At 35.2% G+C, this 25272-nt stretch overlaps 1 protein-coding gene across 5 annotated transcripts in view; it reads left to right on the forward strand.

Annotated features, from left to right (window-relative positions):
* The window catches only part of LOC113047280 (uncharacterized), a 145692-nt gene that overhangs the window by 106675 nt on the left and 13745 nt on the right, over positions 1–25272 (forward strand). The window contains exons 5-11 of one of the 5 annotated variants that reach the window (XM_026208632.1): positions 16207–16254; positions 18618–18923; positions 23127–23423; positions 23577–23864; positions 23970–24278; positions 24396–24689; positions 24958–25245. In XM_026208632.1, coding sequence (XP_026064417.1) covers positions 16207–16254; positions 18618–18923; positions 23127–23423; positions 23577–23864; positions 23970–24278; positions 24396–24689; positions 24958–25245 — 1830 coding nt within the window. Of the gene's footprint in view, positions 1–15251; positions 15344–15519; positions 15694–15788; positions 15989–16206; positions 16255–16304; positions 16660–18617; positions 18924–23126; positions 23424–23576; positions 23865–23969; positions 24279–24395; positions 24690–24957; positions 25246–25272 lie in introns of those variants that run through there. The other 4 variants (XM_026208635.1, XM_026208634.1, XM_026208636.1 and 1 more) reach the window with 4 other exon arrangements.

Here is a 25272-nt window from a genome sequence, read left to right on the forward strand (position 1 = left end):
ACTTAATTCAGTTGAGTTCACTGAAAGAAGATATACATTGCAATTAAGTGATTAAGTGATTAATTGAGCTTTAGTGATGAACACCTGCTGTTAACAAACATAATTACTGAAGAAAAGAGAGAAAGGAACAACAGCTGACGTCAGGCACAGCCTCACTCAAACCTGACAAGTTATGTTAACTCAAACCGTTTGAGGAAACTGATTGCCTTAAACTGTTTAAGTTGAAAAAACTAACAGTTATGAGTACTCTGAACTCAATTCAGTTGAGTTCATTGAAAGAAGATATACATTGCAATTAAGTGATTAAGTGATTAACTAAGTGCTGATTGAGAATTAGTGATGAACAGCTGCTGCTAACAAACAGAATCACTGAAGAAAAGAGAAACACAAGAACTACTACAACTGACTTCAGACACAGACTTAGATGAAATCAACTGAAATAAAATACATGAAATCTCTCAAGATCTGATTAAACAACCCCACAAACAGCATCAGCAGCTCCACTTATTAATAACCAGACTGACTTTATTTCTGTCAGACGTCTACAGAAGATCTTATTGAGAATGAACTAAGGTTTAGATGTTGATTTATGGTTTCATTTGAAGTAACCATGTTAGAGATCAGTGTTTGCTTTAGTTGGGCTCTTGACCCTTGATTTCTTTCTTAGTGTTTTCTCTGGCTGTTATAACCGTGTGTTTCTAAAACACATTTGTTGTAACTCAAAAGCCCAGAAGAAATGCCATCAGATGTTAACCTGTACCTAGGTGTAGGTTGTTATATTTTATAAAGGTGATGGTAATTATTTATTATTATTCACAGTTATTGATCCATACGGAGTCTAATCTCTGATGTGTAATTAGTAGAAGTGGACCTAGTAAAAATGACACTAAGAGCCAGTGATTCTGTAATATTCAATTAATATTAAAATGACTTCATAAACATTTTGTACACAGACTTTTGTTTTCTATGGCAGTAAGTGGTCAAACACAGACATCAATAATCAGAATATGAACCTCTACAATGGTGACGAAAAAAACATGCTCCAATGCATGCTGGGTACTATTGTAGTACAAAACTCATCCATGGCGCCCAGCATGATCTGCAGGATTTTTTTTTTTTATGGTCACCATTGTTGAGGTTCATATGCTGATTATTGATGTCTGTGTGTGACTAATTGACACCATAGAAGTCCACACTGTTTGAAAAGTCTTTGTATTAACGGTTTATCACAGAACCACTGGGTTTTAGGATCACTTTTACTGTAATCAATCAAATTACATAACACTTATTTCATCAGAGATTAGACTTCTTATGAATCAATAATTGATGATTACCACCAATATAAAGTATAACAACCTACACCTAGATACAGGTTAACACCTGATGGCTTTTCTTCTGGGCTTTTGAGTTACAACAAATGTGTTTTAGAAACACGGTTACAACAGTCAGAGAAAAGACTAAGACAGAAATCAAGGGTCAAGAGCCCAACTAAAGCAAACACTGATCTCTAACATGGTTACTTCAAATGAAACAATAAATCAACATCTAAACCTTAGTTCATTCTCAATAAGATCTTCTGTAGACGTCTGACAGAAATAAAGTCAGTCTGGTTATTAATAAGTGGAGCTGGTGATGCTGTTTGTGAGGTTGTTTCATCAGATCTTGAGAGATTTCATGTATTTTATTTCAGTTGATTTCATCTAAGGCTGTGTCTGAAGTCAGTTGTAGTAGTTCTTGTGTTTCTCTTTTCTTCAGTGATTCTGTTTGTTAACAGCAGCTGTTCATCTCTAATTCTCAATCAGCACTTAGTTAATCACTTAATTACTTGAATGCAAAGTTTTAAAACTTACATGGTTTAAATCAAGGCAATCTGTTTACTCAAACGGTTTGAGTTAAGTTAACTTGTCGGGGTTTACAGTGTGAAAATACTAACGTGTCTAAGACTTTTGCACAGTAGTGTATGTATAAAGTACGTATGATTAAATTAAGTATATTTAAATAAGTGTAATTAAAGTATGTGTTCGTTCATATGTGTTAAGGGCTAGATTTTCGCTGGAGGAAACGGCTGTGGTGTGATGAGCGAAAACTTTACAGATGAGAAACCGAGTGATTGTTTATTAAACACATACCTTGTGTCCTCTGTTTATTTAAGTGCGCATGCGCTGCTCCATTCGCGGTCTGCGCCTCTGTGGATTGAAGAGCGCGCTGAAAGACGGGAGGAGACCGGTCTGACGCTGGTTTCATGTGAAATTTAAGGGGACTGACTCTGAGGCGATCGGATACCGGTTCCAAACCCAACCCTACTTTTAAGAAATATATATTTTTTGATAAACGAGCCCAAAACTGGCTATGTCCTTGCTGGAGTGTGATGTGATTTGTGTCATGTGCAGGTGCGATGGATCACGTACAAACCAATAGGGTGTCAGAATGGTATATGTTTATACTTCTCATCCAACCACAATCAAATTCACTGCTTCCGGATGGCGCGATTTATCTGGATACTATAGTTTTTTTTTTTATTTTTTTTTGAATGATGACACTCGGAATGAAAACAAGCCAAAATGAAATAGCCGTAACGAAGCTATTTTTAAAATGTAAGGAGTAGAAAGTACAGATACTTGCCTGAAAATGTAAGGAGTAGAAGTAAAAAGTCGGCTGAAAAATAATTACTCAAGTAAAGTATAGATACCCCAAATTTCTACTTAAGTACAGTAACGAAGTATTTGTACTTCGTTACTTGACACCTCTGCCATAGATGCAACACGCTTTTGAAAAAGCGAGGCGCTGGAGAGCAAAATTAGTTTGAATGCAAAATACAATTTCACCACTAGATGGAAGTAATTCCTACTTAGTGTCCCTTTAAACAAGTGTCAGAGCGCAACGACGCTATGTGTTGGCATAGCAACGTGATACTTCCTGTTTCGTTTTCCGTCAGTCCTACGAAGGCCGTCTCGTTTAATCCCAGGGTGAAGGACACCTCCGGAGGGCGCAACCTTCTAAATGAGACACAGCTTCTATCACACTCTTATTAACTATGGTGTGCTTAAAGGGACATCCTTCATTATGTTTATCAATTTGTGCCTTTACTCCAGCGTTGACAGAAGTCACAGAACACTTGACATGTAAATTCAATTTATTTCATTGAAGCATTTGCTGTAATTCAAATTCTCATGAACATGTTTAATCTTTGGTCAAATTTATTTATTTGGCCTATTTGTTTATTTATTGATTGATTTATTAAAATTGCCAAACATGTTAATCACTAAATAGCACGTAATAAGATGAATCAAATACAAATCAACATGCACAAGATGCTCTTTACAGTGAATGGATAGATCGACATTCAAAGCTAAACGTCATTACATAAAATGGCTAGTTAAAATCTTGAGCAAACTATTCGATTAATGAATCAATCACCTATAAATGCATGTACAGACAAAACGACAGCTGCCATTGACAGGAGACACACATTTCATGTCATGTATGATGTATCATATGATGTAGAATGAAGTGATTTCAATGCTACACGTCCAGTACCGTGACGCGCCAGTAGGCGGAGCTAAAAGGCAGTGGAACACCCAGACGCGTCTTTCTCTGTCTTCCCCAGAAGCCCACTAATGCACTTTTGATGCAATTTCAATATTTAAGTTTCGGATTATGAAATCGTCTGTAATGAATTTCTCAGCAATGATTCTTCTTGATTTTCATTTTCAAGAGTTTCTGGAATATTAATGACATTTAATAAAGTATGAAAAAATCGTGGAAATGCTGGCTTGAAATAGGCCCAGAAGTACAATCTTTATTTTCATTGATGATTTTGATGCTTCATAAAGCTACATATATGCTTTTCTGCGTGTTGGATTATTTGTTGTTTGAATCCCCTTTACAATAATTTCTTGAAAAGTCTGACATTTCCCTCTTACTCTGCTTTATAAACACTAGAAGTAAAGCGTTAGTTATTGTTTGGCTCAATATCACTGTGCTATAACTACGACCACGCTGATTTACACCTGTACATAAACTCTATGAGACCCGAGACTAAATGAAATATCTAGTTCAAGAAATAAGGAGCACGTTGAAATATTCACCGAGTAAAGCGAACGAAATTGTATTTTATTTTTATATTTGTTTAATAGAACAATATATTTCCGCGAAGATTTCACACGGGCCAGATGTGGGCCGGATCTGGGCCAGCACTATTGTTTTGTGCGATGTTACGAGGTGCTGTCCATGGCTCTGGTGCTGAATTGGTTGATATCAGTGGCTCGAGAGTCGATTATTCATTCTGTACAGGCGCTGGTGTGTGTTGGCGGGGTTCTTTATAAAAGAAGTGTTGAATTTAAATTAAGACACGGAACTCTTTCCTGTTAGAGCAACAAACTTGTTTTTAAGTTTTACTTTCGCTTTGCAACATAGCTACATCACGTCAGGGAAGAAAACCGAGAAAGAAAAATATATTACCGGAGCACCTTAGTCGCCGCGGTATTTGATTTGGCAAAGCAATTCGCTCTATTGCATAGTTTGACCAAACTCCCCATCACCACAATCATTCCTTTAAATAAACTCCTAAGGCTTTACTGTCTAATGTTTGCAAGCTGATATAGGCTACCTCTGGCTAATAAGCTACAATAAAAAAGCTAACAACCGTAAGTCTAACGACAATTTGAAATGATTTGCATGATAACACTACTGGGTGCATTAAAACTTGAGAATTAAATTTAACGACTGAGATGTAATGAACTGTGAACTGTAAACAGTGATAAGGTTTAGCTAGAGTGCCGGACCAACCTTACGAAAGTATGACTTACAGACGGTCACGGTATATTTAACTGAGAACATTTCAGGAAACACGTATAAACGATAAGGTGCAGCTTAAAAACCTGTACAGGCTTAAGAAGGTTTCGTTAAACTCAGCCTAGCTTTATTCGCAGTATGACATTTAGGGGCCATTATTTTTACTCTATTATTAAATATAGGCCTAAAGTATATTTCAGAGTATGGATAGAATGTTCAATATAATTCTGTAATTCTGTAATGTTTATTCCTTATATGGGAAATACAGAATCTGTTATAGTTGACTTTGTTTATATTAACACTTCAGATTGAAAGATCATTGAAAACTCTCTATCAGTCTATGAATGAAACAGGTGTCATGTATTTGCTATTGGTCGGATCACTGTGCAATATAACGCCCACGGTGATAAAGTCTTTAACAAAAACTTCAGTCACGGTCTAAAACTGGTTAACGTTTTAATCAGTAATGGTCGACTACATAACATTAGCTACATAAATATATGCATTACACAGCTAAACTGTGCATTTAAATCCTTTGAAAGAACCTTCAGCAGAAAGGAAAAAAAATGCTGCTGTGTGTAAAGTATTATGCAAGCAGAGTTTTTGAGGAAGCATGTATCGCTGTGCATGGAGTGGCCACAGTGAAACATTTCACTTCAAAAACCCCAATTAAATATGGATACTTTTGTTGGATTTTTGCTCAGTGGAATGATGGACCCTGGTTGCACATAATTAGTTTGGGTTCACAGTATGCATTCACATAGTTTAATCAGATGTATTTGAAATATTGCGTGCTCTGTTCAAGCTTTCTTTGACATTGGGAGTGTCGAACCACTCTCCCTGAGTCACTCTTTCACAGTTTGAGTTGATTGATTGATGAATCTTGTCATACTGGGATATGTGCATCGGTACGTCTTCCATCATGATCGTCTGAGGAATAAAAAGCTAAACACTGTAAAATAGTGACAAACATACAACATACCAGAAACTTATCACTGCAAAAATAATTAAATCCGAAAATCTCTATCTGTATTTGAACAATTTCTTGCAACGTGATGATCATATAATTTTTGTTATTATTAATTTAAAAGTATACCCACATTTTTTTTTTACTTGCTCTCGCAGGCATATTACTAAATAGCGGCATAGAGAAGTCATTATGAAAATGTTGCGATCACTGATCCTAAAGTCAGATAAATGTGTGTGCTCTTCGTTTTTGTTATGGACTGTCTGTCTGTGTATTACGGGTCTAGCTGGGGCACAGTATTTCAACCCATTACAAAAAGCTCAGAAGTATCTGTAAATTAATGTCACAATAGTACATCTATATTGTGCAACAGAAATAGATTTTCTTCATAATTTTTTACCTGAAGACTTCAAACAGTAAAATATTTAAAATATGCAGATTAAATTCTGGCTAACACTTTATAATAACTTTCATTAATAAATCATTACTAAACATTATGTAATGACTAATTGAATATTACATTAAATTAAAATGATCCTGCACATTTTTAAAATCAACAAATTATTTTAACAGATGGTATACATTGATTAAAAGCTTTTGTTAATGCACACACTTTTACTGTTATTGAGGTGTGTTATGGTCAAGGTTAAACTCAGGTGTGGTGTGTGTGTGTGTGTGTGTGTGGGGGGGGGGGGGGGGGGGGGGGGTTAAGGGTTGAGTAAAGGGTCAGCAATGTAAAGAAGGCAATGTGATCCCAAGAAGTCCAGTGCCAAAAAAGATTGGAAAAAAGTTAATATTTATAAACATTTACAATTAATGAAGAGTCTCAACTTTAGATTCAGTACTGCGAAAACATTAGCAAAGGATTAATAAATGATTTAAGATGCGTAAATAGGAAGTCTACACAACAAATGATCTAATATGTGAAATGAAGTTTGATGACATTTGTAAGAATTCAAAAGTACATTAACAAATAAACATTGAATCATTGTATAATTTCTGTTAAAATAATTTGTAGATTTTTAAAACACGTTGAAAGTTGAATGACCTTTGTAAACATTAACTAATGATCTGTTAAGCATTATGTAATGTTTGTTAATGATTTATTATTCAAGCTTTTAACAATTGTAAATCATCTGTCAAAATAACTTGAAGATTAAAAAATAAAGCATGATCATATGAATTGAAAGTTTGATCACATTTGCAAGCATTTCAGTTTACATTGCAATATCTATCTGTTAACCATTTGGAAATTTATATATATATATATATATATATATATTTTTTTTTTTTTTTTTTTTTTTTTTTGTTAATAAGATTTAATTTAAGGAAAGCACAGAGTATAAGTAATTGCAAAATAATTCAGCCATGTTAACATTTATGTTTGATACATGTTTAGATTGTTTTTCTACTCCAGCACATCCTAAAGCTTTCAATGGGGTTAAGATCAGGACTCTGTGGTGACCAGTTCATGTATGAAAATTATTTCTTGTGCTCCCTGAATCACTCTTTCATTGTTTGAGTTTGATGAAACTTGTCATCCTGGAAAATGTGCATGGGTAAGACTTCCAACATGATTGTCTGAGAAATAAAGCTAGAAACATATTGCTGCAAAAACAAATAAATCCTAAAATCATAAGTATTTGCTTTAAATCCAAATGGAAACTTTTTTGGCCGCGTAATGTATTTGAACAATTTCTTGCAATGTGATCATATCATTTTAAATTTTGATGACCATGCTGAATTTTGCTTTAAACTTTGCGCAATGTAATTATGTTCTCAATTCAAACAGGAATGTATGCAAGTTGAGCGTTAAGTGTTTTGTTTTAGTTTTTTCAATATGGCAGCTTTTTTCAGTCAGATTAAAGTACTAAAACCAAATTCTTAAAGCGGTCCTCAACAAACATTTATAGTGCAGAATATTATTTATGGTTTATAATATTTTCTGTATGTATCTGTTGTACTTTTTCATTTGTTTCTTTGTTTTTCTTTGGCACTGAATAATCAGCATGAAAATCTAGTGATCCTAAAGTTACTGATCCTAAAGTCAGATAAATGTGTGTGCTCTGATAGGAGGGTCTTCGTTTTTGTTATGGACTGTCTGTCTGTGTATACGGGGGCTGGGGCACAGTATTTCAACCCATTACAAAAAGCTCAGAAGCATCTGTAAATTAATGATCACAATATAACATCTATAATGTGCAATAGATTTTCTCTGTCATAATTTTTCACCTTAAGACTTAATACAGTAAAATAATAAAAAAGAGCAGAATAAAATCTGTATTTATTACATGACCATATACACTACACTAAACTATGACATAAATTGCCCTCATCTTTAGCCATTATTTTCATACCTGTCAAGTATCCCGTTTTGGCCGGGAAAGTCACGTAGGCCTATTTTACCCTTCTTTCCCGCCGTCCTCCCGTATTAGTATTTTCCCGTAAATCTCGCGTATTTTTATTTTTTTTATTTTTTTTACCTGCGTTATTAATAAAATAATAATAATAAAAACATTCCCAATCTGAGCTCTGTCACTAGTCTCGCGATAACTCCCACCTGTAGCAGCCTGTCGCGAGGGGTGTGCGAGGTCAGATGACATGAGTTATAACGTGGGAAAAACAACAACAACAAAAGAAAAAACAGAGACGGATAATGGATGCTACGATAGAGAGTGAAGGCACACCTGCCAAAAAACCAAAACCCATGTGTAAATACCGTGATAAATGGGACAGCGAATTTACTTTTTTAAAGAATGCAAAGTCTGCACCAAATTGGTACAACAACTCACTAAAAGAGTAAAAGAAAAGTTGTGAAATGAAAATAAAAACTGTAAAAGAAAAGCAATATGAAATGAAAAGAATGTGTGGAATTAAAATAAAATGCAAATGTAAAAACAAGCAATGTTAAATTAACAGAAAATATGCAAATAAGCCTTTAAATAAATGCTCTTCATATATACCCTTTTGTGTTTTAATTTGGGCTATAACACCTGTCTTAAAATGTAAGGGATACTGGAGCTTTGTTGGGGTGGTGGGACTGCTCGCAATGGGCGCTGGAAAATTTCCCTTATTTTCAAATCCAAAACTTGACAGGTATGTTTTATATGCAGTTTTTATATCTTACACACACACAAACACACGCACACACACACACACACACACACATTAGAATAGGCTTTATAATACATGTTAAATGGCAATAATATACAGTACAACAATGTTAAGTGGAGAAACCTGATATGAAGATTCACCTTTTTGTACTGAGGCAACTCTGTGAAAATTTCTGCATTTTGTGAATACTATTGCATTTATTTTGTGTATTTTAATGCATTTTTTCCATATCATCTTTCCTGTCAAACAACAGATTCACTCAAAACCTAATCATTGAACTTTATTCTCAGTTACACTATTAGAAACATCACACACATACAGACAAACTTTAGTAGTTTCAATAAATTGGTGAAAATATTCTTTAGAAGAACCTGCAGCAGAAGGAAATTGTGCTGCTGTGTGAAAAGCACAAGGAGTTTTTGAGGAAGCATGTATCAGTGTGCATGGGGGTGGCCACAGTGAATCATTTCACTTCATAAACCCCAATAAAACATTGATACTTTTGTTGTTGTTGATTTAATCTTAACTCAATTCTGGCCACTGGTTCCACATTATTTGCTTGGGTGCACAGCTTCCTTTCTCATTCATATAGTTTAAATATAAGTATTTTGTGCAAAATCTTATGCAAATTGTAATTAATAAAGAGTATTTTTTGTTATCCCAAAATAATACAGTCGTGTTAACTGTCATTTTGCATTATTGACACACTGTTTTTCTAATTAATGTTGTTCAGTTGCTTTGACGCAATCTTTTTTTTTTTTTTTTTTTTTTTTTGTTTAAAGCATTATATAAATAAAGGTGAATAGCTTCCTATAGCTTTCAATGGGGTGAAGATGTGGTGCCACTCTGTGGTGACCAATTCATGAATGAAAATTATTTTTCATGCTCCCTGAGTCACTCTTTCACAGTTTGAGTCTGATGAATCTTATCTTTGTCATCCTGGAATATGTAGACGTATACATCTTCCATCATGGTTGTCTGAGAAATAAAAAAACTACAGTTAGGGTTCAGAGAATTGTTGCCAAACATACAACATGGCAGAAACATATTCACTGCAAAAATAATTAAATCCTAAAATCTTATGTATTTGCTTTTTTAAATTAAACCGGCAGATTTTCTTTGTCTATTTTGTTTTATTTTAACAAGATACATTTATTTTTTTCTCCAATCAATTATATGTAGTGGGCTAAAAACATTTACTTAAAGCAGTCCTCAAACATTTATAGTGCAATATTATTTATTTAATTATTCATTCATTCATTTGTTAATTTATTTAGTTTTACGTTTGAAATTATACCTGCATTTTAAAACGTGCTTTTTCATTGAGAAGTCAGATAAATGTGTGTGCTCTGATAACAGGGTCTTTGTTTTTGTCATGGACTGTCTCTCTGTGTCTAACTGGGGCACAGTATTTCAACCCATTACAAAAAGTTCAGAAACATCTGCAAATTAATGATCAGTGAATCCATCATGTGTAATCAAATAGATTTTTCTCTATCATTATTTACCTTAAGACTTCACACAGTAAAATAATCAATAAGACACTGTTAAATTCTGTATTTATTACATGCCCATTTAGACTACACTAAAGCATGGCAAACACTGCCATCATATGTAAATATTTAGCAGTTTTTATATCTTACACAAAGAAGTTAAATTAGGGCTTAGTAATATTTATTCAATGACAATAATGCACAACAATGAGAAGGGGGACACCTGACTATGATATGAAGATTAACTTTTTTGTACACTATGACAATTCTTTGTAATTTGTTGCATGATGTGAATATTATTATATTTAGAATGTGTATTTTAATGCATCTTTCCTCAATAATGCCATCATTATTTTATTCCCTTTCAATCAACAGTTTCACTTAAACCTTAGCTATACCGAAATTAATTCATAATGACACTAATTGAAACGTCACACACAGACACCCAAAGTTTAATTGCAGTAAATTAGCTTTTTTATATAATCCGATATAATGTTGCTTTATCTTTATTCTGTGTCATATGAGCTCAAGTCAAACTGAAATGGCTGTTTACATAAAACAATTTTTAACAGATCGGATAGATGCTTCCAACCAAAAGCACAGGTGTTTCCTGGTGATACAGTCAGATCAAACCTCTGAGCTCTTGGTTGAACTGTTAAAATAACCCTATGCTTTTCTTCTCTAGATCCTCTCTGACATTTGGTGTTTAACAATAACCTTGATATTTTATATATTTTGTATCAAACATTTAAGAATTACTTAGAATAAAACACTCTGCAAACAAATTTGGACTTGAACTTGAAATTGAATCATGCACCATTGCAACAAGGTGGCTGAAGTAGTATTAGAATCCAGTTGCAAAAGATTATTAGGGAAAGATCTTAGAGACAGAGTCATTAAACCAGGCAGAGAGTCAGTAATGTAATGGCAGTCTGATCTTTCAACATGCACAATGGGAATCCAAAAGGCAGAGACGAGTAAGCAGGCGAATGGGTCAAACACAAACATCAGTCCAAACAGGCAGTAAATCCAACGGGGCAATCCAAGAATCAAGAATTTGATAACAGGCATAATCATACACAAACAGGATAATCAATGGGAAAACACTTGGTAAGGCAGGTAAACTGGCAATACTTCGCAATGTGGAACACACTGACTCATGTTAAATAGTGGCAAACAGGAAATGACATTAGAAGCAGAGGGAGCAGTGAACAGTCAGTATTCAGGTGAGGGCTCCCTTTGCTGGCATGACATTACCGAATCCACTTTCCTTTGAGTGCCTCCTTCGCGGACTCGAGACTTTCATCGAGCCAGATCCAATCGACCAGTGCCATCTGGAAGGTCACAGTGAATTGGAATCGGGTGAAGAAGAGAGACCAGCGAGCTTGGCGTTGGTTGAGTCTTCTGGCACCTTTGATATATTCTAGGTTCTTGTGGTCAGTGATCATCTGAAAAGGATGAACTGCTCCCTCGAGCCAGTGTCTCCATCGTTCAAAGGGGGTGCTTTCATAGACAACAGTTCTTTGTTCCCAACATCATAGTTATGTTCTGCCACTGTTAACTTCCTTGAAAAGAATGCAGAGTCAGAAGCATCCACCTCCACGATGAACAGGAGATTGGGGTCAGGATGTTTGAGGATGGGACCTGTTGTAAATTTGGCTTTCAGAGTGTTGAATGCTTGAGTCACCTCGTCATTCCAGTTTCAATGGTTTTCCCTTTAGCAGAGATGTCAAAGGGGAAGCAACCATACTGTAGTTCTAATGAATCGCCTGTAGATAAACCCCAGAAACCTTTGAAGTTCTTTAATGGTGGATGGTTGTGGCCATTCTGTGACTGCCTTGACCTTGGCTTCATCCATCCTGACACCCTGGTGCCTAATGTGATAACCAAGAAACGCTGCCTGTCTGACATGAAACTCACACTTCTCTGCTTTTACATAAAATTGATTCTTCAGTAGTCGAGTTAGGATGGTCTTGACATGAGTAATGTGCTCTGCTTCTGAATTGGAGTATATAAGAATGTCATCATGGAGGGCAATTACATCTACATCAAGTACTACAATTAAGTCTAGGAAAATCTCATTGATGAAGGACTGGACATTGATGAAACAGCTGGAGCATTGGCACGTCCATATGGCATGACCTGATACTCATCGTGCCCCCTAGTGGTGAGGAAGGCAGTTTTTCATTCATCGCCATCCTTCCTTCTTTTTTCCTTCTAGGGCTGAAGGAACCAGAGGCAGGGAGCATCGAAATTTGACAGTGACATTATTCAGTCCTCTATAATCAATACAGGGTCTCAATCCTGCTGCAGCTGGTGATGTAGAAGATCAAATAAATCCTGAACTCAAGGCCTCCTCAATATATTCCTCCATAGCTTGAATCTCAGTTCGGGATAAAGGGTAAACTTTACTCTTGGGAAGCATGGCATCGGAGAGTAAATCAATAGTTCAGTCCCAGGGCCGGTGAGGTGGTAATTACGTAGCCTTGGTTTTACTAAAGACTTCTGCTAAGTCGTCATAACATGTGGGAATATTGACTGCCTTGGTACTTGTGGGACTTTCAATGCTAGTTGTGTACCATGATTGGGGAACCGGAGGAAAAACAGTGACTCTGACAGAAAGCAGGCCACGTGGTCAACTCACCCTGATTCCAGGAAATGACAGGGTCATGAACAGACAGCCATGGAAATCCTAGGATGACATCGTGCTTGGGGGAGTCGATGACATAAAGAGATATGGATTCCTGATTAAATAGACCAACTTGAAGGGTGAATGTCTTGGTTTGTTGAAACATACCATTTCCAATTGATCTATCGTTGATGGCTTTAATCTTGATAGGTGGTTTGCAAGGATGAGTAGGTATGTTATATTTCCTGACGATATCCTTATGAATGAGGTTTAAGGTGGCTCCAGAGTCAATCATTGATATTAATGAAACAGACATGTCTTCAGTTTTCAAGGTAACGGTAAAGGTAAAGGTAAAGACTGGTTGTTAGGTAGAGAGAAATGTTCCAGATTTACCAGTTTGGAGTCTTGAGCGCTGACAGCGATGGCCTGGTTCACCGCAGTAAAAACATAAACACAGCTGACATAGCCTGGCTTTTTCATTCACAGATAGTTTGGAAATTTTACTTGCATGGGTTCATCCCTTAGCTTGGTGGTAGATGGGATTATGACTTGATTAACAGTTAGGGAATTAGGCGGAATCTCTCTAGTACTGCTTCTTAGTGGGGTTTGTCTCATTAGATTATCCATCTTAATGGTGAGAGTTACGAAGTCCGAGAATGAGCTCTCTCCTTTACACACCAGTTCTGCCTGTAGATCAGTGTTGAGGCTCCTCTAGAACACAGCTTTAAGAGAAACATAATTCCATCCACTCTGAGCAGCGAGCATTCAAAACAAAATGGCATACTCCACGGCTGTTCTGTTGCTTTGGGACAATTGCAGAGGCTGGGGTCTTCACAGACATTTTCAACCTGTCCCTCACCTAAGCAACTGTTCCAACATATTTTAAGTCCACATTCATTGTGCCAGTACCGAAACATTCCTCCCTAATGTGCCTGAATGACTATTGGCCCGTAGCACTCACACCCGTCATTATGAAGTGTTTTGAGTGACTGGTCCTAGCACACCTCAAAGACTGCCTCCCACCCACACTGGACCCACACCAATTTGCCTACCTCAGAAATACTAGCACAGAGGATGCAGTATGCACAGTGCTGCACTCTGCACTCACACACCTGGACAATAACAACAAGTATGTTAGGATGTTGTTTGTTTACTTCAGTTCAGCATTTAACACCATCATTCCCTCCAAGCTGACCACAAAACGTGGAGACTTGGACATTAACACCTCACTCTGCAACTGGATAAATAGTGGCAAACAGGAAATGACAGTAGAAGCAGAGGGATCGTGAACAGTCAGTATTCAGGTGAGGGCTCCCTCTGCTTGTGTGGTGTTGCCACCATAAACACTCAAATGAATTGTATAATTTTTTTCACAAAATTATGAGTTATATAGCTTTTAGAAGTAAAATCAATATATAATTTAACAACTGTCAAATACTGCAAACTGATATTCCAAGAATTCCCTGAATGACACTCAAAATGTTTAAAGTATTTTGTTCCTTAGAAGTTTTTGTTATCTTAAAATCTTAAAATCTTAAAATTAACATTTTAATCTCATGTCAACAGTTTTAACAGATAACAGATATAACTCAACAGAAAAGTCACTTCAGAACTAACAAAGGATTGTTGGTCTGCTTCACTCAAGTGAACAGCTTATTGTGTTATATTATGAGAGAGATGAACTGAGCGATTGACACCTGCATCTTATACAAAGTTCATTCTTCAGCTCAGTCTCATATTCACAATAAAACATTAGTTTAAATGTCCACTGAAGAAAGAGTTATCTTTGTTGTAAGATCCTTTCTGCTTCTAAGATGATTTGCATCCTATGCTGAAAGTAAAAACATTTCCTTGTTTCTTTTAAATTAAAAAAAAGTATTTATATTTTGAGGATCAGAGGTAACAGCTGGTTGTATGTATGTAGACCTATGTATAAATTAATGAATGAACGAATTTTATTTATTATTATTATTTTAATTATTATTATTATTATTATTATTATTATTATTATTATTATTATTATTATTTTAGTAGTAGGGCAGATGCAGGAAGGGTTTGGGTTTAACTTTTCAATATCAGTGTCTTCATGTTTTGGATAGTATAGGAGTGTTATATCTGTAGTTCAAATCATATCTCAGACATAATATTTCTTGTATACACTTGTGTATACAATTTTCACTGAATCCATTTAAAAGAAAGGTAAAATAACAAATGTTGGCTTTGAGGTTTGATCACATGAACATTGCTTCTTCTTGTGGGTTTTTGGTTAGTAGCTCAAAGGCACCAGTCACTGTGTCTACTACTTTGACTACTGGGGAAAAGGGACCAAAGTCACCGTTTCATCAGGTAAGATATTGTCGATACTTTCTGTTATTCCATTTTTATACAGTTTTGAAGATCATGTATTTTTCTTGCAACAAAATAACATGCAGCCATATTTAAAATGTTTGCCTTAGCAAATAGTGAAAAAGGGACGTCGGTAAACGTAGCCTAAACAATATCGAGTAAAACTTTCAGATTAAAGGAAGTGTGCATTAAAATGTCTCAAAACTAGTCGCTTTGAAAAAAATGGAGGCCAATGGCAAGACAGTGTAAATATACTATAGGGTTATGGTATGGCTCTTATCGTAAATCTTCTCGTTGTGACGGTGCTTTTGACTACTGGGGAAAGGGAACAAAGGTGACCGTAACATCAGGTAAGACATTCGATTTTTGTTTAGTTAGAGCCGAACTACAAAAAATAAAAAAATAAAATAAAAATAATGCATGTTTAGTAGCAGACTATTTAGTCCACTAGTTTAAAAAAGAGACAGAAAGAAAAGTCATGGACAATGTTGCATTTAATTATAAAATAAAAATCATTGTAGCTGGGTTTGCTGATATATGTATAAATCGTTAGTGTTTTTGTGCGCTGAAGAAATTAAAAGTATCACTGTGACTACGCTGCCTTTGACTACTGGGGGAAAGGCACTTCGGTCAGAGTGACATCTGGTAAGAAGTCAAATTAAATCTTTAATAAGCGCTGACAGTTGTTTTAAATATAATAGCAAAACTAAATGTCCGTTTTACAAGAATTAAAGTTAGACTGAATTAAAAGGATAAATAGTTCAATTTGTGGCGTAGGAAAATAAATAAAAGTGGCTTGTCATACGAGCGTACATAATAGCTATTTTTGTACAATATCCATGTCTAAAACTGTCAGTGTGACAATGCTTTTGACTACTGGGGGAAAGGAACCAAGGTCACTGTCTCTTCAGGTAAGAAAACCCTAATAAAACAAAATCTGATCTAAGTACGAAAACTGTAATAGGTAGGCTTATTTGTCAGAAAAAGAAAAAAAAGAAAAAAGGTTTTTATATAGGCTATAAGCAACATCTAAATGTCTATTTAGCCTATAAGATGCGGACAATCAAAGTCAGGACATGTCACGAGTTTCACTAGAAACGCAAAGATTCACATTAATTATGACTAATTACATTTGACATGTTTTGATGTGTAGCCTACACGCATTCAGATAAAACAACTAATCGGCTGCAGGTCATTTAACAGATCATGGGTATTTTTGAGTTGCATTTTTATACTGCGCTGTAACATTAAACGAATATCGTGTAACTGGGCTTTCGACTACTGGGGAAGCGGCACCAAAGTCACCGTAACAAACAGTAAGATTTTATTATTAATTGCCAGGAAAGTTGTAGCCTATCGTAAAATAAGACAGAATGTAACGTGTAGTTTTCTTATTATATCTTAAGAGTTTTCAATTGATTGTTGTCAAATGAATGTCATTCCATTAGAAAATGTTAAAGACTATGGCTACATACATTTATAATGTTTCTTTGTATAGCTACTAAAAAACGAACAAAAGTCAATAACAGCATTGTTAAACGACTGCTTTAACTGTTCATTCTTATTGCAAGCGTTGTCAATTTGTGCAACTATTATAAGCTGAAAACAGCTATATAGAACTTAGTAACTAGACTGCAGCGTGTCTCGTGCGTTAAGCTTTTACCACTGCTATGGCCAATACTTGTTATATTTTAAAATAAAAAAATCGAATTCCTCCATTACTAAGACAATACAATTTCTAAAATAAAAATTCAGTTCTAAATAAATATACAGCCTAAGCAAATTATCGGCGTAGCCTAGGTCTTAGATCAATACCCAACAGTTATTTAATAAATAATGACTAATTGATTTAGGCTTATTATCCTTTTCCAAATTATTCCTAAGTTCAATGTGTGTATATATATATATATATAATTAATTAATTCTCGAAATGTTGGGGTTGTTTTCATTTGTTCGTATGAGCCATTTTAAGGTTCAGTTCTCGCTATTTACAAAACCTCAAGGTAACACTTTATTTTAGGGTCTCTTAAATTATTAGCATGCATATAACTAGAATATTATTAGCCATTTATTAGTACTAATTAAGCATGTGTTAATGCCTTATTCTACATGACCTTATTCATTCCTACCCAGTATCTAAATTCAACAACTACCTTACTGAATGTATTGAAGGAAAGCAAATTTATTGAGGAAAAAGTCGTAGTTAATTGCAAATAAGTGTTCCATATTCTAAAGTGTTACCACTATTTACTACGACTTGTGCTTTAACTATACTCATAATTTTCTGCTTATTAATAGTTAGTATGGTAGTTGTCAAGGCTGGGTATTGGGTCGGGTTAAGAGATGTAATATCATCATGCAGAATATATGCTTTACAAGTCGACTACTAATAAATGGCCAATATGTTAATAATTGGCATGATAATAAACAACTAGTTAACAGTGAGAATTGTTTACTATACTAAAGTGTTATATTTGTTTGCTTTAACATACACACTGCGTACGTTATGTGAACTGATTCATTAGAAACGAACTGAAAAGTAATCATGCAGTCAAAATTTTCAGTAATAAATTAGTTTAGATAAACTAATTAGTTTAGTCTATAACACTTTATTTATTACAGCATCCAAAAAAAAAAAAAATCACCTAATCCGCAAGATTTTGTGTTTTATTATGCGACTCAACGAGATATTTTATAATACGATTATAATAGGATTCTATTTGGTCAATCAAGCACTCAGCATCACTAACAACTGTTTGTGCTCTCAATCTGTGCTGTCTGACCTCCAAAATTCCAATCAATATTTAATATCCATGTAGTAGGCTTACATACTAAGCGTGTACTCACACTAGGTACAGTTGCCTTGAACCGAGTCCGAGCGCGATTATATTCGGTCGTAATGATGACAGAAGACACAAAATAGCATATGTTCCGCGCTCCGGGCGATTAGCGCGCACACTGCATGCGCACCGCGCCCGAGCCCAACCGAACCGTGCGGCACTAGTGCGCCACGACATATTATCAGATGATCTGCAAAGCCACAGGATGATCGGGACATCGAAGCAAAGTCTTCGATAGGGATGTCTTTCTTCTTGCTTAAATCCAGTTAATCGCCATCGTTTTGTTTTGTTTTATTTTTATCCAATTGTATATTTGTTATATTTTATTAATTTAATCCATCCTTGCAGTCATTCATTTGAAATAGTCTAGCTGTCTCATAGGTCTAATAGTGTTCATATGTATATTGTCTGAGAACGATGTATTGTCTCTACAGCTCAATCATCTGCACCAAAGTCAATCTTCGCCATGTCCCAGTGTACTCCTGATTCTTCTGGGTATGTCACCGTTGGCTGCATGGCAAGAGGTTTCGCACCTGAGGACTCGCTTACTTTTAAATGGACGGATAAAACTCAGAAGGAGCTGAGTGATTTTGTGCAGTATCCAGCATTCGGGAGTGGTGGACAATACACCAAAATCAGCCATATTCGGGTAAAAAAAAGCGATTTGGATCCCAAAAAACCATACAAGTGCGAAGCTTCAAATTCTAACGGAAAATTAGTATCTGATATTACTGCACCATGTAAGTAAATGTTTATTATTATTATTGTATTATTATTTTAATGTCTAACATTTTACATTAGCTACTTAATGTGTCTGTCTAGGCTATCTTGCTGTTGGATTAAGATTATGTTGTTGTGTTTTTGTGGAGGCTGAAGTTTGATTGGAAATTTTAGCACACTCTTTGGTTTAACCAGTGAACCTGCCGTTATGTCAAGCAGTTGTCCTATATCAAAGTCTGATGTCAGTCAATGTTTACACCAGCTGAGAACAGCAGGGCCACAAATATAGCTTGTCTAAAAAAGCTAGAACAGAAAAACACATTTTGGGTTACGCAATTTCTTTAATCAATTAAATGCACCTAGGCTTTCAGAAATACCTAAGGTAATACAATTAAATATGAGAAGTTTCCCTGCTGAATAAACCTAAAGAGGAGAAGAGAAAGCGATTATATATATATATATATATATATATATATATATATATATATATATATATATATATATATATATATATATATATATATCAATTATTAATATTAATATATTATTCATAAAATATAATTATACAACATTTAACACTGACGTTCAAACTCAACCACAAGTGCATCTTATCGGCTTGCTTTAAAAGTTATGTTGCACTATTTTCTTTTGCTTTTCATGTCCCCTCTGCTTTCTCCTGTATGTTGCCAGCCCCACCTCCAGATCAACGTGCAACCGTGTACTTAACAGTACCTACAAAAACGGAGTTAGAAAATGAAACAGCAACCTTCATGTGTTTAGCCCGACGGTTTTCGCCTAACAAATACACGTTTGAGTGGTCTCTGAATGGTCAGAAGGTGACACATGTGATAGACAAATATGAAAAAAGTGAGAAGAATGGCTCAGTAACCGAATATAGTGCCACGAGCATTTTGCAAATCAAAGCCGAAGAGTGGAAGAAATCAGAGAGCAAAGTTAAGTGTAAGTTCGAGCACAAGGCGGGAAATGAAGAAATAGAGGCCGAATATGCAGGTATGTTTTCTCTTGACAACTGTGAATGTTTTGAAAATATAAATGTTTCTATTTTTTTTTTTATTCATATTATGTCTATGTACCCAAATCTGTCTGTTTTTTTGTACCCAGCTCCTATTCAAGATTGCAGCGATATTGATGTTCAAATAGTGCCTCCCTCCCTTGAAGCCATGCTGAAAAATAGAACAGGAGTGCTGAAGTGCAAAGCTTTAGCAGAAAATACAGGATTTGCCAAAATAACAATAACAGCTGATAAGAACAACATCGCAGAGACAGAAGTAAAGGGCACCTACAAATATGTGGAACTTGATGCCCCAATAGGCTATGAAGAATGGAGCAACGGCACTGAATTTACCTGCACCGTTGAGCACAACGAGCTAGCAGCTCCCAAGTCGACCAAGTTCGTCAGAGAAAATGGTATGGGTTTTTTCTTTTTGTAAAACATCATGCAGATCATGTTTTCAAGAGTTCTTTTGATTTATACCATAACTCATTACAACTGACGTTAATATAGAGTTTGACAACAACAAAAAATATAAGGAAACCACTCATGACTCATTCTGGTCTTAACTCTGATCTTGTATTACTAGGTAAAAACCCCAAGAAACCCACTGTTTTCGTATTAGCACCCCCAGAGCACAAGCCGGGTGAACCGATGACCCTGACATGTTATGTGAAGGACTTCTACCCCAAAGAGGTGTTTGTGTCTTGGCTTGCTGATGATGAACCTGTGACTTCTAAATACAGCACTAGCCTGCCAATTCAGAAAGATCAAACCTTCTCAGTCTACAGTCAGCTAACAGTTAATGATTCCAAGTGGAAGAATGGTACAGTGTTCAGTTGTGTCGTGTATCACGAAGGCATTGATGAAAAAATGCGCGTACTGACGAGATCTATTATTGATAACATTGATAAGGCAGGTGTAATTAATCTAAGTATGAATACCCCTGCATCTTGCATGCCCTAAAGCATTGTGTATGTGATGTCTTCCTGTTATGCCTGTTAAGTGTTTTCTTTTTGTTTTTGAGTTGCATGTCCATATTTGTAATTGTGTTGGTCTTTAATGTTTGTTGCTTCTTGCTTCTTTGAGATACTTTCTTGCATATTACATTTAGGAAAATACTAATAAAAAAGAAACAAAGCATAATTCCTGTGCATTTAATTTCTGTTATTATACTTGTTTATTGTATTTCTCTGTTACAGCTTATGTGAGCATTATAGATAACAAACATCATAGAATAACAAAACATAAATTGCAATAAAAAATGCATGTATATTTATTGAATGACAAAATGTGTTCAAATTAAAAGATGAAACTTAAGATAAAATATAAAAAATATATATATTATAATTAAAACAATTTAGAAAGTAATTAAGAAATACCAATAAATAAACATATTTTTTATGAAATATTTAAAAAATAAAATCTAAATATATAACTTTGCAACTAAAAAAGACTACATGTCATTAAAGTTATACCATCAACTGGCACATAAAATGCTTTATAATGTCAGTGTGTGTGTGTGTGTGTGTGTGCATATTGTATGTCATTTGTACTGTTTGATATAATCACATAGAACAACTTTATGCTTTCCATTTCAGTTATTAGAGACTGATAATTCAAAGCCACATGAGTTCGTCTACAGCATGCCAAGACACATTCAACTGACCCATTTGAGGTTATCAGGGTCACCTTTCTTTGCTAATATTTCTCTTGTGTTTAGTTATGTAGTAAATGTGCTACATAATTAACCAGATGAAACAGATGAAAATCTTAACATTTAAAAAACAGTATAATTCAATCAAGGTTCTTTCTCTGCCACAATATTCTAATTGGTTTAATTTAGCTGAATATCCCTGCCTTCAGCACACTTGTCTAATTTTATATGACGATGGGCAGGTGAAGTGATTGAAACATTATAATTGTAAGATAACTTTTTTTTTTTTTTTGGCTGGACAGTGGCATTGTTGTCCTGTTAGTCATTCAGATGTGTTCTTGTCTGTTCCTGCAGCATTGATTGTGTGGATAGAGCATCTCCAGTACGAAGCCATTGATACAGATGATAGTGGCATTGCAAACACCGCTGTAACCTTTGTTTTCCTGTTCCTCATCACCTTGTTCTACAGCATTGGGGCTACTTTTGTTAAGGTATACATTTTTTGTTTTATTTATAGCTGATTTTTAATTTAGGATAAACACGAGACTAGATTTTATAGGAGCATTTTAATTTTGTGCCAGTGATTTAGTCGTTTTGGGAGAGATGATACAACAAAGTTACCCTTGGTTTCATATATTTAACTTTGACATACATTTAACATATTGTATGCATGTTAAACAGAATTAATTTTTCTGTCTCTAATTGGTGTCAACTTATGCTTTCAGGTGAAATGATTCCTTTAAGGATGTGCAAGATCTTTCCGAAAAACATTGCTTTTCTTTTTTCATTATTGTAAATACGTGATTGTGATGTTTGTTTGTTTTTACATTTTACTTTAATAAAAGAAGGAAACTATTTGATTGTTCTTGTATTTTTTTTCCCCCTCAAGTTTATAAAATGTCATCACAAGGAGAAACTGATTTGAATTATCAACTCTAATGGTGCTCTGAACATGTTTATTTAAACTACATAAGGAGTAACATTTATTCATACAAAGAAGTTTTTTTTAAAATGTTTCCCTATTTTCTAAATGTAAAAACTTACACATAATTTTCTTAAACCCAAAGCTTAATTTTCTCTAGATCTGCAAGGCTTTGTTCTTTGTGAGATAATATTTTGTCAATATTTGAGAGTGTAATATTTCATGCTCCAACGTATATTAAAACATAAATTGCATAACAAGCAAGTTGTTTTATGTAAATGGCCAGATGTCTTTCCTGTGCAGATGTTCTCAACCACATTTCAGAGATGCAGGTGGTTTTCAGTTCTGCTTTCGGTGGCTATTTTAGCTTGACTGTTACTTAACGTTTCCATCTGCTATTTGCTATGTTCACTGAAGCATGATTCTGATTTCCTCTTCTGTCCATCTTTGTTTTCAGTATCTGCAACATTTAAAAACTCCCATGATATAAATAATCACCACACTGAAACACCAACAGCATTAATTTGCATAATTTGCATATGAATTAATCGAATAAGCATTTTCATAAACTTTGTTGCCTTTGTTTATACCACACTGCCTAAGTTAATTGATTTTTGTCTCCATTTTAATAGCAATACGTGTCAATAAGCCTACTATTGCTCTGATGAGTAGAAAGGAGGGTGACAGGATTGTGTTGGAGTGCCAGCTGCTTGATTATTTCCCAGAGAAAATTACGGTAAATTGGTTTGAGGGTGATAATCATGTCAAAGGTCAAATTGATAAGAAGTTTCAGAACACTGATAAAGGCGAGAAAAAGTACACTTTCATAAGTCAGTTATCCATCAGTGCCCAATATGAAGGCAAAAACTATTCTTGTAAAGCCACCCACAACTCTGAAGAATTCAAGAAAGAATATAACATGTGCATGGGTAAGTTGAGCATAATGAAGAAAATAATGAACAACTTTCAAAACCTAATATCTTGCTCATTGAAATGTTTGAAAGTATTATTATTGTATTAGCATAATTACATGTGATTATTGGCTGAATGTAAAAATAACTTTATTTATTACACCTATACAGCCAACCCTTTGTGCAAACCTTCAATCCAAATGAAGAAATCTCATCTCAGAGACATTATACTTGAGAATAAGGTCACAGTTTCCTGTGTTGTTGAAGCACCAGACAACACTGAAGTGTCATTGTTGACAGATAGTGTAAGACAAACAGCCACTACAGAATACAGAGACCAGTTCAATAATACTGTGAGCAACTTGACTTTGTTCAGAGATGATTGGTTGACCCTTAAGACCGTTGTTTGTACAGCTAAACATCCATGTTTCCCAGAAGTGAAGGATGAAATTCAAACTGGTAAGTGATTTCTTTTCAACGGATCTGAATTTCTCAATAAACTTGATGGCAATTTAGCTTCTTAAACAAGGATATCATGTGATAAAGAGTATTTTTGTTCCTCAGTTAATATAAAGACAGATCCTGTAGTGGTGATCAGGAGGCTTTTCGTGAAATCAACGCAGACAGACAGTCCTGTGCTGGAGTGTGTTGTAAATGGTCTCCCGTCTGGTGAGGTCTGCATCAACTTCCAGGCAAATCAAATAGATATCTCAGTATTAAGTTGTGTGGATTGGGCCCCGTCCGAAAACATTTGGTCCTTGACCAAACAGTTCCCAATACCTAAAGAGCACCAGAGGAATGGAAAAACCTTTACGTGTAAAGTTCAAAGGCCCTTCAAATCCTGGACATCCAAACCTACTGGAAACATTTTTGGTGAGGAATTTCTTCAATACAACATTAACTATGGGGACAGAAATTGATATAAAGGATCAGGTTTTATTAATGATGTTTTATGTTTTCTTTACTGAACATTTACACTTTTTCCATCAGGCGATCCTACCATACAGCTTGCTGTTGTTCCCAGTGTTGGTCAGTCTAGTTCAGACCAACAGAAGCTGCTGTGTTCTGTGACAGGATTCAACCCAAATATCAAGTGGCTATCAGATTCAGTGGTTAAACCTGGCCGAGATTTAGACCTCACAATGATGGAAGATGGACGTGTAAAAGTATGCAGTGAGATATCGGTGCCACAGCAAGAGTGGAATCAAGGGATCACTTACACCTGTGAGATTAATAACGGACTTGGTGCAAGAATTGCTGAGAAAAGCACCAGTATTTGTGCAGGTAAACATGCCAGATATGACAGGAACCCAGTTCTTCTGCTGTCAGAGATGAATTAATAATTAAAAATGAATTCCAGATGATTTTCAGACATGAGATATGGTTTGTAACATGACAGTATTTCGGTGTAGTTCTGCAGCAAAGATGTTTAATTTGCTCTCAATATCCTTTTCAAAATTTCTAATAACATGCTTTTGCTTGACAGTATAAGTATCATCATGTGATTTTCAGTTGAACACAAAATTAACTTTATTTATTTTACCCTGTACAGCACAATCTTTGTGCAAACCTTCAATCCAAATGAAGAAATCTCATCTCAGAGACATTATACAGGAGAATAAGGTCACAGTTACCTGTGTTGTTGAAGCACCAGACAACACTAAAGTGTCATGGTTGACAGATAGTGTAAGACAAACAGCCACCACAGAATACAGAGACCAGTTCAATAATACTGTGAGCAACTTGACTTTGTTCAGAAATGATTGGTTGACCCTTAAGACCGTTGTTTGTACAGCTAAACATCCATGTTTCCCAGAAGTGAAGGTTGAAATTCAAACTGGTAAGTGATTTCTTTTCAACTGATCTG

The sequence above is a fragment of the Carassius auratus genome, chromosome 28 (genome assembly GCF_003368295.1).
Source record: "Carassius auratus strain Wakin chromosome 28, ASM336829v1, whole genome shotgun sequence".
NCBI classification, from domain to species: domain Eukaryota; kingdom Metazoa; phylum Chordata; class Actinopteri; order Cypriniformes; family Cyprinidae; genus Carassius; species Carassius auratus.